General features: G+C 37.6%; 3 protein-coding genes across 14 annotated transcripts; all 3 read left to right on the top strand.

Annotated features, from left to right (window-relative positions):
- LOC18600411 lies at positions 1635-6805 on the top strand. Of its 6 annotated transcripts, XM_007030830.2 has the most exons (13): positions 1637-1778; positions 2242-2582; positions 2665-2815; positions 3054-3391; positions 3465-3615; positions 4075-4415; positions 4493-4640; positions 4732-5066; positions 5142-5271; positions 5470-5795; positions 5868-5985; positions 6108-6164; positions 6255-6805. In XM_007030830.2, the coding sequence occupies exons 2-13, from the start codon at positions 2250-2252 to the stop codon at positions 6578-6580; spliced, it is 2754 nt and encodes a 917-aa protein (XP_007030892.2). In that variant the 5' UTR covers positions 1637-1778; positions 2242-2249; the 3' UTR covers positions 6581-6805. The 6 variants fall into 6 exon arrangements, with proteins under 6 accessions (XP_017977157.1, XP_017977160.1, XP_007030892.2 ...); XM_018121668.1 differs by lacking the exon at positions 5868-5985 and having other exon boundaries at positions 1635-1778; XM_018121667.1 differs by having other exon boundaries at positions 1639-1778; positions 6108-6805.
- Positions 7177-9744, top strand: LOC18600410 (cation/calcium exchanger 5; the record flags this gene model as incomplete). Its single annotated transcript, XM_007030829.2, has 2 exons — positions 7177-8262; positions 8584-9744. Coding segments are annotated over 2 exons (1851 nt in total), but the record flags the coding sequence as incomplete, so codon positions are not given.
- On the top strand, positions 10543-12995 carry LOC18600409 (nuclear transcription factor Y subunit C-9). 7 transcript variants are annotated; one of them, XM_018122358.1, is made up of 4 exons: positions 10543-10794; positions 11032-11078; positions 11688-12514; positions 12669-12995. In XM_018122358.1, the coding sequence occupies exon 3, from the start codon at positions 11719-11721 to the stop codon at positions 12487-12489; it is 771 nt and encodes a 256-aa protein (XP_017977847.1). In that variant the 5' UTR covers positions 10543-10794; positions 11032-11078; positions 11688-11718; the 3' UTR covers positions 12490-12514; positions 12669-12995. The 7 variants fall into 7 exon arrangements, with proteins under 7 accessions (XP_017977847.1, XP_007030889.1, XP_007030884.1 ...); XM_007030827.2 differs by having other exon boundaries at positions 10548-10794; positions 11032-11057; positions 11713-12506; XM_007030822.2 differs by having other exon boundaries at positions 10548-10794; positions 11032-11057; positions 11704-12506.

The raw sequence follows: 13678 nt of genomic DNA, 5'->3' as shown, positions 1-13678 counted from the left end.
GGTGCACCCCCGTTGCCAGAACAAAACTGCTTCAGCAAAGGATCGAGTATTGCACTGTTGATGGGACCGACACTTAAACCGGCGCATTCACTCTGGATTGCCCCAAGGGCAGCGCAACAGTCTGCTGCAATGGGGGGTTTCAGGCAGCTTCCTACTGATTTGAAGGAATCAAAGCACTTGGCAATTTTGGGGTCCTGTGCCGGGCCTCCTGGGGGCGACTTCCCATGGGAAGGCACAGGTGGGAATGCTGGCCATGTCTTGCGACCCCAAGGGCGCCAAAAGTTAGCGACGTGTGCAGACGACAACTGCTCATCATTAGCAGCAGCAGCAGCCAGACCTTGGGTGAACAACGTGGCTGAGCAAGCCAGGGCAAGCAGCAGGGCTACCAATGCTCTCTTCACCATGGCTAAAACTTGAAAGCTTTTCCTGGAAATGCAAACAATGCTGAGAAGTGATCTATCCGATGCATGATTGTGAAGCTTGATGGGGTTTTTATAGGAGAGAAACCAAAATTCAAAACGTTTTCCAATGGTAATCTGATTATCCCAAAGTGGGGATAAGAACATTATCAATTAATTATTCAAAAAAAGAAAAAAGAAAATTTTGATAACCTTTAGCAACGGTTTCATGTCTTAGAATGGAAGAACCCAGAATTCCCGCCACCAACTTTTTTTTAAAAAGATTTTTTGGATTTTTTTTCTGCTAACATTTCAAGTAGTTTTTAAGTTTGATAATAATTTATCTTTAATTCTTTATCTCTAATTTAAAAATTGGTAGATTTCATCATCATCAATTTAAATTTAATTTAAGATTGATAGACTAAAATTTGACTACATTCATTGCTTTTCATTAAAAAAAAATTCAAATGTAGTCTTGCAATCGGAGAATATCGATTTTAAAATTTTTTTTTTTTTATTTTGAGAAACGAGATTTGAGCTTGAACTGAGATATATACACTGATTATTAAATTAAATATAATATCAATTTTCAAAATATCAAATTTTTTATTCGATAAAAAAGATATTCAAACTTGCTTTTTGAATATTTCATCGACCAAACTTTATATTATGGTCAACTTCTATGGTTCTTAGTAAAGGAAACATTAGGGATGCCGATGGGTAAAATGTAAAAGAAAATTAGATACTATTCAACCTGTTTAAATAGGATAAGTATATCGAAAACGGGTTTGGGTAGGATAATTGTCGGAATATTTATTATTCAAACTTGATTAAAGATGATAAATTTTTTAATATTTATATATGAATTTTTTAATATATAAATTACGTATAATTAGTAAAATATTTATTTTAATTTATAAATTGCTTAAATATAAAATTTACTTTGAATTTAATAATTTAATTTTGACTAATGAAATACTTAAAATGATTAAATTTTATTTTTTTATTATGGACTTCGAGTCAGGTCGAGTTTTGTTCGATCCAATCTGTAAGGACATTGAGCCCAATCCAAAGATATTTGTGCCGAAAGGAATTCATTGATTTGAGCTTAGTTGATAAAGTCTCCTTCAGGAGTTCATTGAAAACCCAAATCAGGTTCTTTTGGGCCACGTCATGGGCTACTTCGTGGTCCTGCCGATCACCCATCTTTCTCAGCAGCCGAACAGGGCGTAGCTGCCCTTCACCGTAATTCCAACGCACCCATAAAAAACACGCACTCGATCAAATTTCCCGGAAAGAATAAGAAAAAGGAAAAAGAGAAGTAATCTTCTTTTCAATCAAAATTTTCTCGTTGGCGAAATCGCTGACGGAAAATCAAAGGTACCAAAGCCTAACTCCGTGTTTCACAATTTTGCTTTTTTCTTTTTGCTCTCGTTTGGTTGCTGAGAAAATGCAGGAAAATACCAAAGAATTCGATAAAGTATTGAGTTTTAGTTGTTTCAATTGATCTAACTTAACTTAATCTCACTTAATTTAGCTAAATTTCTTTGCTTTAAAGTCTTAGGCAGCAGATACCTTAAATTTAACTATTATTTAAGCTTTTTCTTCTCTTTCCAATTTTTCCTTTAGTTCTCTTTGTGGAAAGATAAAATTATTAGCTTTTTTTTTGGGTTATGTTATTCAATTTTTGTTGCAATTCTGGCTTGTATTTTTTGTATATATTGTTGCTTGATTGATGGCTGCTTGAATTTTATGAGCTTGTAACTTAAATTTCAAAATTTTCTTTTTTTTTAAATGCAATAATTTGGAATTAAGTAATTAATGAAATTTTATGTATTATTAGGTGAAGGAATGGGAAGCAATGCACCTACGAGCAATGATAGAACGAGAACAAATTGGACACCAACAATGGAAAGATATTTTATTGATCTTATGTTAGATCAAATGCATAGGGGTAATAGATTAGGTCATACATTTAACAAACAAGCTTGGACTGATATGTTGACCATATTTAATGCAAAGTTTGGGTGTAAATACGATAGGGATACTTTGAAAAGTCATTACACCAATTTGTGGAAGCAGTATAATGATGTGAAAAACCTTCTCGAACAAAATGGGTTCAGTTGGGATGATATACGAAAATTGATAGTTGCCCCTCCGCATGTCTGGGATGCATATGTCAAGGTGGGGATAATGTTTTGATTAATGTTTTTTTGTTTTTATACACTTTTACTGTGGAAGTGATTTGAGGATAATGGATTTGCAGGGTCAACCAGATGCACAGGTTTATAGAAATAGAACTTTGATGAATTTCAATGACTTGTGCTTGATATATGCATATACACAAGCAGATGGAAGATACAGCAGGTCAAGTCATGATATTGACTTTGATGATGATGCTCAAGGGATGAATTTTGGTGTGTTCTTGTTACTAATAAGGTTTTTTGTTTTCATTGGCATTGATATGTGTACTACTAGTGATGAACAAGCATGTGGCAAATAAAAGTCAATATACAATGCCGTTGTAATAATGTTTCATATGAGTTGATTGAGAACCATTTTAGCATGTCAAATGTATTTGCTATTAGATGGAAACTTGTTTCTTTTAAAGAAAAAAGAAGAAAACTTTTTCACTAACTACTATCTCTATTCTAGGTGTTGGAACTACCATTCCTCCAGCAAGTGATGAGCGCCCGAAAATAGACTGGACACAGGCCATGGACCAACATTTCATTGAGCTTATGCTGGGCCATCTTAGAAACGGCAATAAAAGCAAGAACACATTCAACAAACAAGCATGGAATGATATGCTTGGTTCATTTAATGCGAAGTTTGGTTTTCCGTACGGAAAAAGTTTTTTAAGGCGTAGATATAGGAAACTGTTGAAGCACTATAGTGATGTTCAGAGTCTACTTCTACAAAAAGGGTTTTCTTGGGATGAAAAACAACAAATGGTGGTTGCTGATGATCTTGTTTGGGATAACTATGTCAAGGTATATCTCTACATCCATTTAACATGGAAATTCACTTAAAAAGTATATCGTAATCTCCTATGTTATGTTATAGGCACATCCAGATGCTCGTATCTACAGAAACAAGAAGATGCTGAACTACCAAGATTTGAGGTTGATTTATGGAAATGCAAGCAACATTGGAGTTTCAAGTCATATGTGCCAAGGAAGAAACACTGGGCCTAAAATATTACCAGCGTGGACTGGTGAGCTTCGTTTCTGTGTAAGCAGACATGCGAATTTTTTGTTCTGAAGGCTAGAATGGGGGATTCTATCATGGCATCTGATTGGTTGTCAAAGTTTGTGACACTGAAACTTGACTAGAAAAGTGGATAAGCTAGACTTTATCTCAGCCTTTTAGTGTTTGATATATTTCACTGGTTGATGTGGATCTCTGGTTTTCTTATTACATTTGTTTATCTGACAGCAGGTTGTAAGAAAATTTGTGGGATTAGATTATATTTCTTGTTAATAAATATATTTTGTGGGGGCCTATGAGATCACAAAAATTTGAATACCAACGTGTACTAGGAATATAACTTAAGTATTTATGGAAGATGTTAGTAAATTGTTGTGTCTATGGTGATAAATAAAATTGCCTACTTCTGGCATACTGTCCACTTGAAACCTGGGATATTTCAAGATTGGCTTTACTACTCTTGTAGGTGAACAAAACGAAGACCATCTCTGTGATAGACGTGAGATGCTGAGTATACATTGGACACCGGCAATGAATCGATATTTTATTGACTTGTTGCTTAACCAAGCACTTGGTGGGAATAAAATTCATCACATGTTCATACCTGAGGCGTGGACTCAAATGGTTGCAATGTTCAATGTAAAATTTGGATGTCAATATGATGAAGATGCCTTGAAGTCTCAAGCCAGAGACTTGAGGAGGCAATATAATAACATAAAGATACTACTTGAACAGAATGGGTTCTCATGGGATGACACTCGAGAAATGGTCATTGCTGAGGATTATATTTGGGATACTTACATAAAGGTGAATTTCCATATGTCTCTAATGTTCTGATTAAATTGCGTCATGCATTTTTTTAAGCTTACATGTAATATATGCAGGCACATCCCTACATTCAATCATACAGAAACAAATCAGTGCCTGACTATCATAAGCTATGTGTTATATTTGGCCAAGAAAGTTCTAATGGATGGTGCAGTATGGCCAAAAGCATGTATCTTGAAAATGAAGACCCCGATTTGATGATTGGTATGCATTTCTTTTTCCAGACATGAATATTATAATAAGATTTTTGTCCTGGGTGTTGCTGAGGGTATTTTCTCATGTGATAACATTGTAGGAGAGGACACCCAATACCATGCTAGTAATGGTTGTTCAAGGATAGATTGGAATCCCTCGATGGATCGGCATCTTATTGACCTTTTGTTAGAGCAAGTGCATAGAGGGAATAGGATCAATGGTGCTTGTAATTCTGAACTATGGATGGAGATGGCTGTGTCATTTATGGAAACTTTTGGATTACAACCTGATGAGGAATTTTTGAAGAATCATCATGATACTTTAGGGAAACAATATTATATTATGAGGACTCTCCTTGATCGGAGAGTGTTTTCTTGGGATGAAGCACGTCAGATGGTTACAGCCAGTGATGATGTTTGGGATACTTATATCAAGGTGCTTTGATTGTTTGTTTTGTTCTTACATGTCGAGTTTTTCCTTTTGAAAGAAGCTAACATATGGTAAATGTAGGAATACCCAGATATAGAGTCATACAGAAACATATCTAAGCCAAATTATAATGATTTGTGCTTGATCTATGGAAATTCAACTGATGGGAAGGACTGGCGATCAGGTCGAGATGCTTGCAGCAATGGTTATGGTGAGATTTTCTGTTACTAAGCTTATGTGCATTTTTGCGTTAGTTTCTATAAGTTGTCTTGCCCTATTATATAAAAGTCAGGAATATTGTTTTGCAGCATTTACTATATCCTGTACGTGTTGATTTATCTATTAGTTTTAGTAACTCTGAGAAACATTACATTTTCATTCAACATATACTTTGTTTTAATTGTTCAAGGAACCAAACTTAAAAATGGCTACTGCGGGAGAACTGATTGGATACCATCAATGGATCGATATTTCATTGATCTAATGCTAGAGCACGTTCGTCAAGGGAGTATGGTTGATAAAAAATTTAACAATCTAGCCTGGGGTGATATGGTTGCAAAATTTAGTGCAGAATTTGGGCATCAGTGTGACAAAGATGTCCTAAAAAGCCGTTTTATGAACTTGAGGAAACGATTCAATGATATGAAAAACCTACTTGACCATGATGGATTTGCTTGGGATGATATGCGACAGATGATAATCGCTGATGATAATCTCTGGGCTACTTATTTAAAGGTGCTTTATGACCAAATTTTCTTCTGCACAAAATTTTTGATGTTCCTATTAGCTTAAACATGGTTTTTGCAGGAGCACCCTGATGCTCGATCATACCGCAACAGAACTCTTCCTAGTTATAATGATTTGTTCTTGATATATGGAAATGCAAGTATAAATGGGTGGCATTTGGAGACAGAGAATTATGCCGGTGAATCTCTCTCTGTCCCCCTCCCTCTGTATATAGTGTGTGTGTGTAAGGACATTGGCTATGCATGGACAAATTTATCACATGTGTACTAAAAGTAGATTTTTCACTTTGTGTTTTTGTAGGTGAAGAGGAGGGTGAATCCCCTACTAGTAGCAGTCCAACAAGGATACATGGAACAGGTAGCGTGGGTATAATATCAGGGATTGACAATGACGCTCTTGATATGGGGTTAAATGATATCTTCACGGATCTGCAATCTGTGGCTGCAGAGTTTGAACTACCCGATCAAAGGAAAAGGCAGAAAACTGATGCTTCATCGATATCAGCATCCAGAAAAGCCCAAAGACCCAATCAAGAACTACTACATGCATTTGATGAGAGGCCGATTATGGTCAAAAGCAGTTTTAAAAATGAAGACCAGTTTTATGGCTCAATTGAAAGCATAGTTGATGCTCTTCAAGCCATACCAGGCATGGATGACGTGCTCTTCTTAGATGCTAGCAAACTTCTCGAAGACGAGAAAAATGCCCAGAAGTTTGTTGCAATGGATGTCAATCAACGGAGGAGGTGGTTATTAAGAAAGCTTCGCCGGTAGGATCTGTTTAGCCTTTTTAGCATGTAAAATTTGTTTCACCTTCACCTCAACTGTATAATCCTCATGTAAATTAATCCTCCTTTGGGCCTCAATCAGTTCATTGTTGGGCAAACATTATTCTACACAGATAGAGATTTGTAAAAAGTCTATGTAAGTTTCTGATGAGTGATGTAATATCTGATTTTATTCAATTCATATTGACCAAAGATGTTTGAATTTCTTTTTCCCCTCTGTTTTCCACTTAATCTTTATCCTCTCGGATTACATTTGCATCATTGGCAGGCAACTACAGATTTTTTCCCCTTCGGTCAGAAACCTTTGAAGAACATGTAAATGATACCTTCACTCATTTCTATTTAAAGAAAGATGTGAAGAAAGGGTGGCCAGAAATCAAATCAATGTCCGGCCTATTAAAAAAGGGAAACCATGGCATGGCTCAGTATCACACCTTCTTATCCCTCTGATCTGGGCCCTCTTTTTCATTAAAAAAAAAAACCCATTTTTCTTGTTATATTTTTAAGGAATCAGCTTATAGAAACGCGTTTAAGACACTGAAAAGGATGCTGTCTGTAAGTCTGTTAGTCTACTCTCTCTGAAAGATCCATGAACAAGCAAAACAGCCCCAAATAACAAGGATCCAAGGATCATTTACACACAAAGCAGCACCAGCACCTCCTACTGAAAACCTGGAAATCTCCTCGACAATCCCACCCAGGTTTCAGATTCCTGCAAGATCTGATACACTACCATGCCCTCAAATTCCCATCAATCATTCAAAAGTAAGTTTGAAACTTTCAACACATCGGCAGTCTCAAAATACCCAAAGTTCCAGTCTTTTCGATCTTAATGGCATGGCCTTGTCTTTTCCATCCTTGCTTATATCCACCCTTGTTTCCCTCACTCTCCTTTCCTCTCTCCTCTTCTTCTTCTTCCTCCAAGCCCCACCGAAACCCCCATTAATCCACCAAAGATCCCTCCTTTCAACTTCCTGTAATTCCCAACACTCTTCTGACAATGCCCTCGTTAACTACCTTTCCCTCCATTACTGTCTTTTCAATGAAAACTTTTTCCTCTCAATTCCTTTCCTCTGCCTCTTCCTTCTCCTCCATTTTTACATTCTCATCAAAACAGCCCAATCCCATTTCTCCATTGTCACCACAAAGCTCTCTTCTCTTCTCAACTTGTCCCCTTCCATGGCTGCTGTCACTCTTTTAGCGCTTGGAAATGGTGCCCCGGACGTCTTTGCCTCCCTCCATGCTCTCCGCACAGGTCATTACAGAACAGGGTTTGGAGCCATTTTGTCAGCTGGGACTTTTGTCTCTGCCTTTGTTGTTGGTTTTGTTGCTATCTATGCAGCACCTTTTGGGGTAAATCCTGCTCCTTTTATAAGAGATGTGATGTTTTATTTGGTTGGGGCATTGTTTTTGTTCTATGTGTATTTGAGTGGTGAGATTTTTGTGTGGCAAGCTGTTGGGTTTGTTGGGTTTTACATCTTTTTTGTGGGGTTTGTGTTTTGGATGGATTTTGGGATTGAGAGAGAGGAGGAGGAGAAGCCGGTTTTGGAGAAGGTGATGCTGACAGAAGATTGCCAATTGCTGGATAAAGATTGTGAGATCGGAGAACTTGAGAGGAGTTTGAAGGGAGAAAAGGCGACTTTTGTAATTGCAGGAGTACTTGAAATGGTAAGTTTCTAATATTCTAAACTTTTTGTGTTGCTGTTAATTTGTGTTGGATCTGAATATCATTACTTGATTGATTGGTGTTAGAAAAAGGATGTAGAAAAATGAGATTCAGTTTCTAAAAACACTAAGCAAAAACATGAAAGTAGGCTTATCACATACTCTCTAATGCTAGGGAGCTAGAAAAAGGATAGGTTCCATGAATTTTCTTGAATTGGGATCTTACTTGCCTGGTTTTCTGTTCAGCTCAATTATGTTTTTGCTCGTAGGCATAAAGTTGGACCAGCTATCTTCCCTAATATTTGTATTTTGTCTTCTATGCAGATCTCAAAAGCATGGGAGGTTCCTATCTCATTTCTTCTAAAGCTCACAATTCCACAAACATCCCCTTCTGAATGGAATAGGTTCTACCTATCCGCCAATATTGCTCTTTGCCCTCTAGCCCTCTTATATGCTTGCAACTCATTCATGCCATTAGATCACCCCATAGTGTTCCTCCTTCCAAACACCCATTTCCCACTCTGGTTTGTAGTGCTCTTTGCAAGCTTCTCTCTTGCGCTTCTTCACTTTATATTGGAAAAAGAACCTCCAAAGAGTGAGCAAATCCCTGTAGTGGTTGTGGCTTTTGTAATGAGTGTGTTCTGGATATCCACTGTTGCTGGGGAATTGCTGAACTGCTTGGCAGCTCTTGGATCACTTCTTAAATTGCCTCCTGCACTCCTTGGACTCACAGTACTTGCATGGGGAAACTCTGTGGGAGATCTTGTGGCTGATGTTGCAGTTGCCAAAGCAGGCCATCCGGCAATGGCCATGGCTGGGTGCTTCGCCGGACCAATGTTTAATATGCTTGTTGGGCTTGGAACCGCTTTGCTAATGCAAACAGCTAATGTTTATCCAAAAGCCTATCAGCTCCATTTTCACATCGGTATTATTATTGCATTTGTCTTCTTGCTTTTGAGCCTGATGGGATCTCTATTGGTTATAACTTGGTCTAGATTCCGAGTGCCTAGATTTTGGGGATTCTGCCTTGTTGGCCTTTATATCATTTTCACACTAGTTAGCTTGATCATTGCTAAGTTTTCTGGGTGAATGGTCTGATCCATTAAGCTAAAGACATTCAATTCATTTATGCTGATGGGTGGAGATTCGAGAACTTCAAATTGTCTAAGCATTTTAAGGTGCCAGAGAAGTATATATTCAATTGTGTCAGAGGAGGATGAATGCAAGGAATTGTGGGGGTTTTTGTCTGCAATTTCTGGATAGGTCCTGTATCTTGGGGGATTATAATGTATTTTTCATCTGGCCTTTCTTAGATTCTCCACTAGTATAATGATTTTATTGTTTATAGCAAATTAGAATATCATATACAGATCAGAATAATTTATCTGTAATAGGACAATAGTCTGAGCATAATGTGATTTTTTTTCTTTGTACTCACTAGATGCATATTGGATTTTATTAATGAAATTCCAATTTTTTTTCTTACACAGTTGGTTTACATGTTCATGCTTTTCTTAATTCTCCTTGGTAGGGTTTTTCTTGCTTGTACCTGGCAGAATTCTTTGTTGGTTAGATGAAGCCCCAAAAAAGCTACACTCTCAACCTAGTCCGAAGCATTTTCTAGATGATTGAATGCAATGCTTGAAGGCCAAACTCTTCCAATTTTATGAATGCTTAAACTTAGTTCTGACAGCTACATATGTATCACTAAATTGCCAGCATTCTTAGATAACAGTGCATGCCAGATGTGTTAGCAGCTAGTTGGTGTTCTACATGTGTCACTAAGTGCTTCAGAGAAAGTAAGTAGAGTATTTCAATCTCATGCAGGGAAGGGAAATTCTGAGAAACTTATGATCGTGAATATTGCATAACTCATCAAATTAGCCTTTTGGAAAGGAGATAATGAACACAAAACACAGACACAGTACATAAGTTTTGCTGCCATGAATGAAAACCTTTGAGAAGCAGGTTATGCAGTTACTACTTGCTATTAAAATTGGATAAATCCTGTCCAAGGGAATGTGCCAACTGTCCCAATCTTGGAACATTGCTAGGTGTTCGAAGCTTTAACTGCTGGATCATTCCTCTTGAATAGAGGCGCCAGCCTGAGTAGGGATATTTCCATGTGTCAGAACCATTAACCACTTTGAAGTTGCCGATAAAGTTACCTTAAAAACCTGATTTCAACATGACATGAACTTATTTAACTCGGAAATGACAGAATTACTCATATTTATAACCTATAATTACAGGGCAAGTCATCCGCTTCTGGGAACTTGAACCCAAACTGAAGTTCATTCTATTTTGAAGCAGCAAACACACCCGAAGAGCACTCCATAACAAAACCGAAACTTACATCAGAAGGTAAATTTCCATTAAAAAGGGTAATTTCGTCACAAAACCCAAAAAGGCAAAAGGAAGGGGAAGAGCATATAAAAAGTAACTTCTGACATCATAGGTCAAAACCAAACAGAAACACACATCAACGCCAACAGGAACAGAAACAACTTCAGCTTTTGTTGTTTCCAATCTCAGGTCAGTTTGTACGAGAAAGTAGCAAAAAAAAAAACACTAATCATTACCAAAAAAAAGAAACTTCTTTCTTCGATGTTCATTCTTTCTCTCTCTCCAAACCCTAAAATTTTCCAAAATTGGATCTTTCTCACCGTACGGGAGGAATTATCTTAAAAGTACTTTTACCCAATTTTACCCTTTCTTGATCTTGGAAGCTTCTCTTCTCTTTTGATATCTTTTCTTTTTTCTTTGTCTCAGGTTCTTTCTCAAATCTTCTAATCAAGGTACAATTTTCCCCTCTAAAGGTATAAGCTTTTTGTATGCTTTCTTTTATACGTATAATATACAAGTACATACGTATCTGGGTCGGTTTAGGGGATGCTATTTAAATGATCTTTACATGGATATATCGGTCTTTGTCTGATTGAATAAGCTGCTGATCAGTTTCCATCTTTTTGGTTCTTTCTCTAGTGTTTGATTTTTTCATTTTTGGATGGAGAATTTTACTAGGTAAATCATGATCATATTCACGTTGTTCCAAGCCTAAAATGACACAAATTTTTCAGGAACTGCCTTTTATTTAAATGGAAACAGCGGATTTTTTGTTTTACAGTCTTTATATTGTGTTGGTTGTCATGGTCCTCCTGGAAATGCTGGTAACTTCTGTGCTAAGCTTAAGCATCACTAATGGAATACAACTTGCATTGTATCTAACAGATCTGAGTAGAAAACAATAATTCTGGAATTCCACCAATTTCCTACCTGTTTGCTTTTCTTTTTTGGGCTTTCCTTGTAAAAGAGTTGATTTTATGTAGGGAGCTTAATCTGATTTGGGTGTTAAATCTTTAGAATGCAATAAAAATATAATGCCTAAGTAAAGTTTCTGGCTTCATTTTCTGTTTTATTTGAAGCAGAGACATTAAGTTTTAGTTCGCGCAGATTAGAATGGATCAGCAAGGGCATGGACAGCCCCCAGCTATGGGGATGATTGGTAGTGGAGCTCAAGTGCCTTACGGCAGTAACCCGTATCAGAACCAAGTGGCTGGAGGCCCAAATCCAGGGTCAGTAGTAACATCAGTTGGAGCCAGTCAGCCAACAGGAGCTCAACTTGCGCAACACCAACTTGCTTATCAGCAAATCCACCACCAGCAGCAACAGCAACTTCAGCAACAACTCCAGGCATTTTGGGCAAATCAGTATCAAGAAATTGAGAAAGTTACTGATTTCAAGAACCATAGCCTTCCCTTAGCCAGGATCAAGAAGATCATGAAAGCTGATGAAGATGTGAGGATGATATCAGCTGAGGCCCCTGTCATTTTTGCCAGGGCATGTGAAATGTTCATCTTAGAATTGACATTGCGTTCCTGGAATCACACAGAAGAGAACAAAAGGAGGACACTTCAGAAAAATGATATTGCAGCAGCAATTACCAGGACTGACATATTTGATTTCTTAGTTGACATAGTTCCAAGGGAGGATTTGAAAGACGAAGTTCTTGCATCAATTCCAAGAGGAACAATGCCTGTTGGGGGGCCTGCTGATGCGCTGTCTTACTACATGCCTGCCCAGCATGCATCTCAGGTAGGGACTCCAGGAATGATTATGGGGAAGCCCGTTATGGATCCTGCTATGTATGCCCAGCAGTCTCACCCATACATGGCGCAGCAGATGTGGCCATCAGGTCCTGAACAACAGCAGTCATCTTCTGATCATTAGTGGCTCTAGCATAGAAGGTAAGAAGGTAATTTGATACTTAAATGTTAATCGAGAACTGGAACACTAGAAAGCGAAGGATAAAATAATATGTGGTAGAGAATTACTGTTGGTATAATTGCTCTAGTTGCAGTTTTATGTCTGGTATTCTTATCTTCGCCTGCTTTCTCAATTGATTGCAGACTAGTTCCTAGAGACATCTTGAGAATGTTTACGGAACAGAATAAGGAGCCTTCTCCTGGTCAAAAGCCTTGGTCAAGATTCTAGCTGAAGATCAGACTTTTGTATATACTATGCTGGGAAGAGTGACTGATCATATGATTGAACAATTTACTTTTCCTTTCTATGCACCTTTTGCTTCTTTTTCAATCTTGTTTTTCTATCTCGTTTCGAGTTGGAAATGATTACTCAGGGATGTAAAATTAGAAATATGTAGAAAATTTTATTATGAAGTACTATTTCCATCTCTATCTAGTATCAAATAGTCATCTTCTATTCCTTTCACCTTATGGTGGCCCTAAACGGCCTTGGAAAATGTTTATGCTTCCACATTCCCTTTGCAACGTGCAAAGGTCAGCTGAGCCGTTTGATGGAACTTCTCACTCATTTGCATGATGCATGAAATCAAATCCAGCTTAACTGTTTGTTGTTGAGAACCTTGTAGGCAATGACCTAGCCAATTGTCCTAACAAGCAAAAGAATACTGTTTTGGACTTGTGGCTGAGATATTCCTACTATATTTCTAACAATCTAACTCAATTCTAACACGTTGGATTTGTTGCTGAGATGTTCCTACTGTATTTCTGAAAGGTTTGGACCTGCTTCTATTGGAGCTATACCAGTTATAGATGCTCTTCTGATAGTTGCAACACTTGGATTCTTGTTAGTTGCGTGTAAAAGGAGCGTCTAATCTGTTTAAATTTTGAAATGCCTGTCAGTCTAGACCAATGATAACCACACCTCAAGGACAAGCAAAGAGAGGGAAACAGTGGAAGGAAGGTGGGGAAGGGGGTGGTCCACCTGATGTTTGAGTAGGGCCGCCTCGAGGGAAAGACTGTTTCTGATCGAAATAATAATCCAAAGACTGATGGATCATTCCAACTAAATCCAAGTTCATTTGCCTAAAAAAGCAAATAAAAACATACTTTGATTCTTAGATAGGTTTGGCAGGGAAATTCCAGACTGATGGGTA

This window comes from Theobroma cacao, chromosome 5 (genome assembly GCF_000208745.1).
Source record: "Theobroma cacao cultivar B97-61/B2 chromosome 5, Criollo_cocoa_genome_V2, whole genome shotgun sequence".
Lineage (NCBI taxonomy): Eukaryota > Viridiplantae > Streptophyta > Magnoliopsida > Malvales > Malvaceae > Theobroma > Theobroma cacao.
Note: the sequence above shows the minus strand (reverse complement) of the source record. Positions and strands in the feature narration are given on the sequence as shown.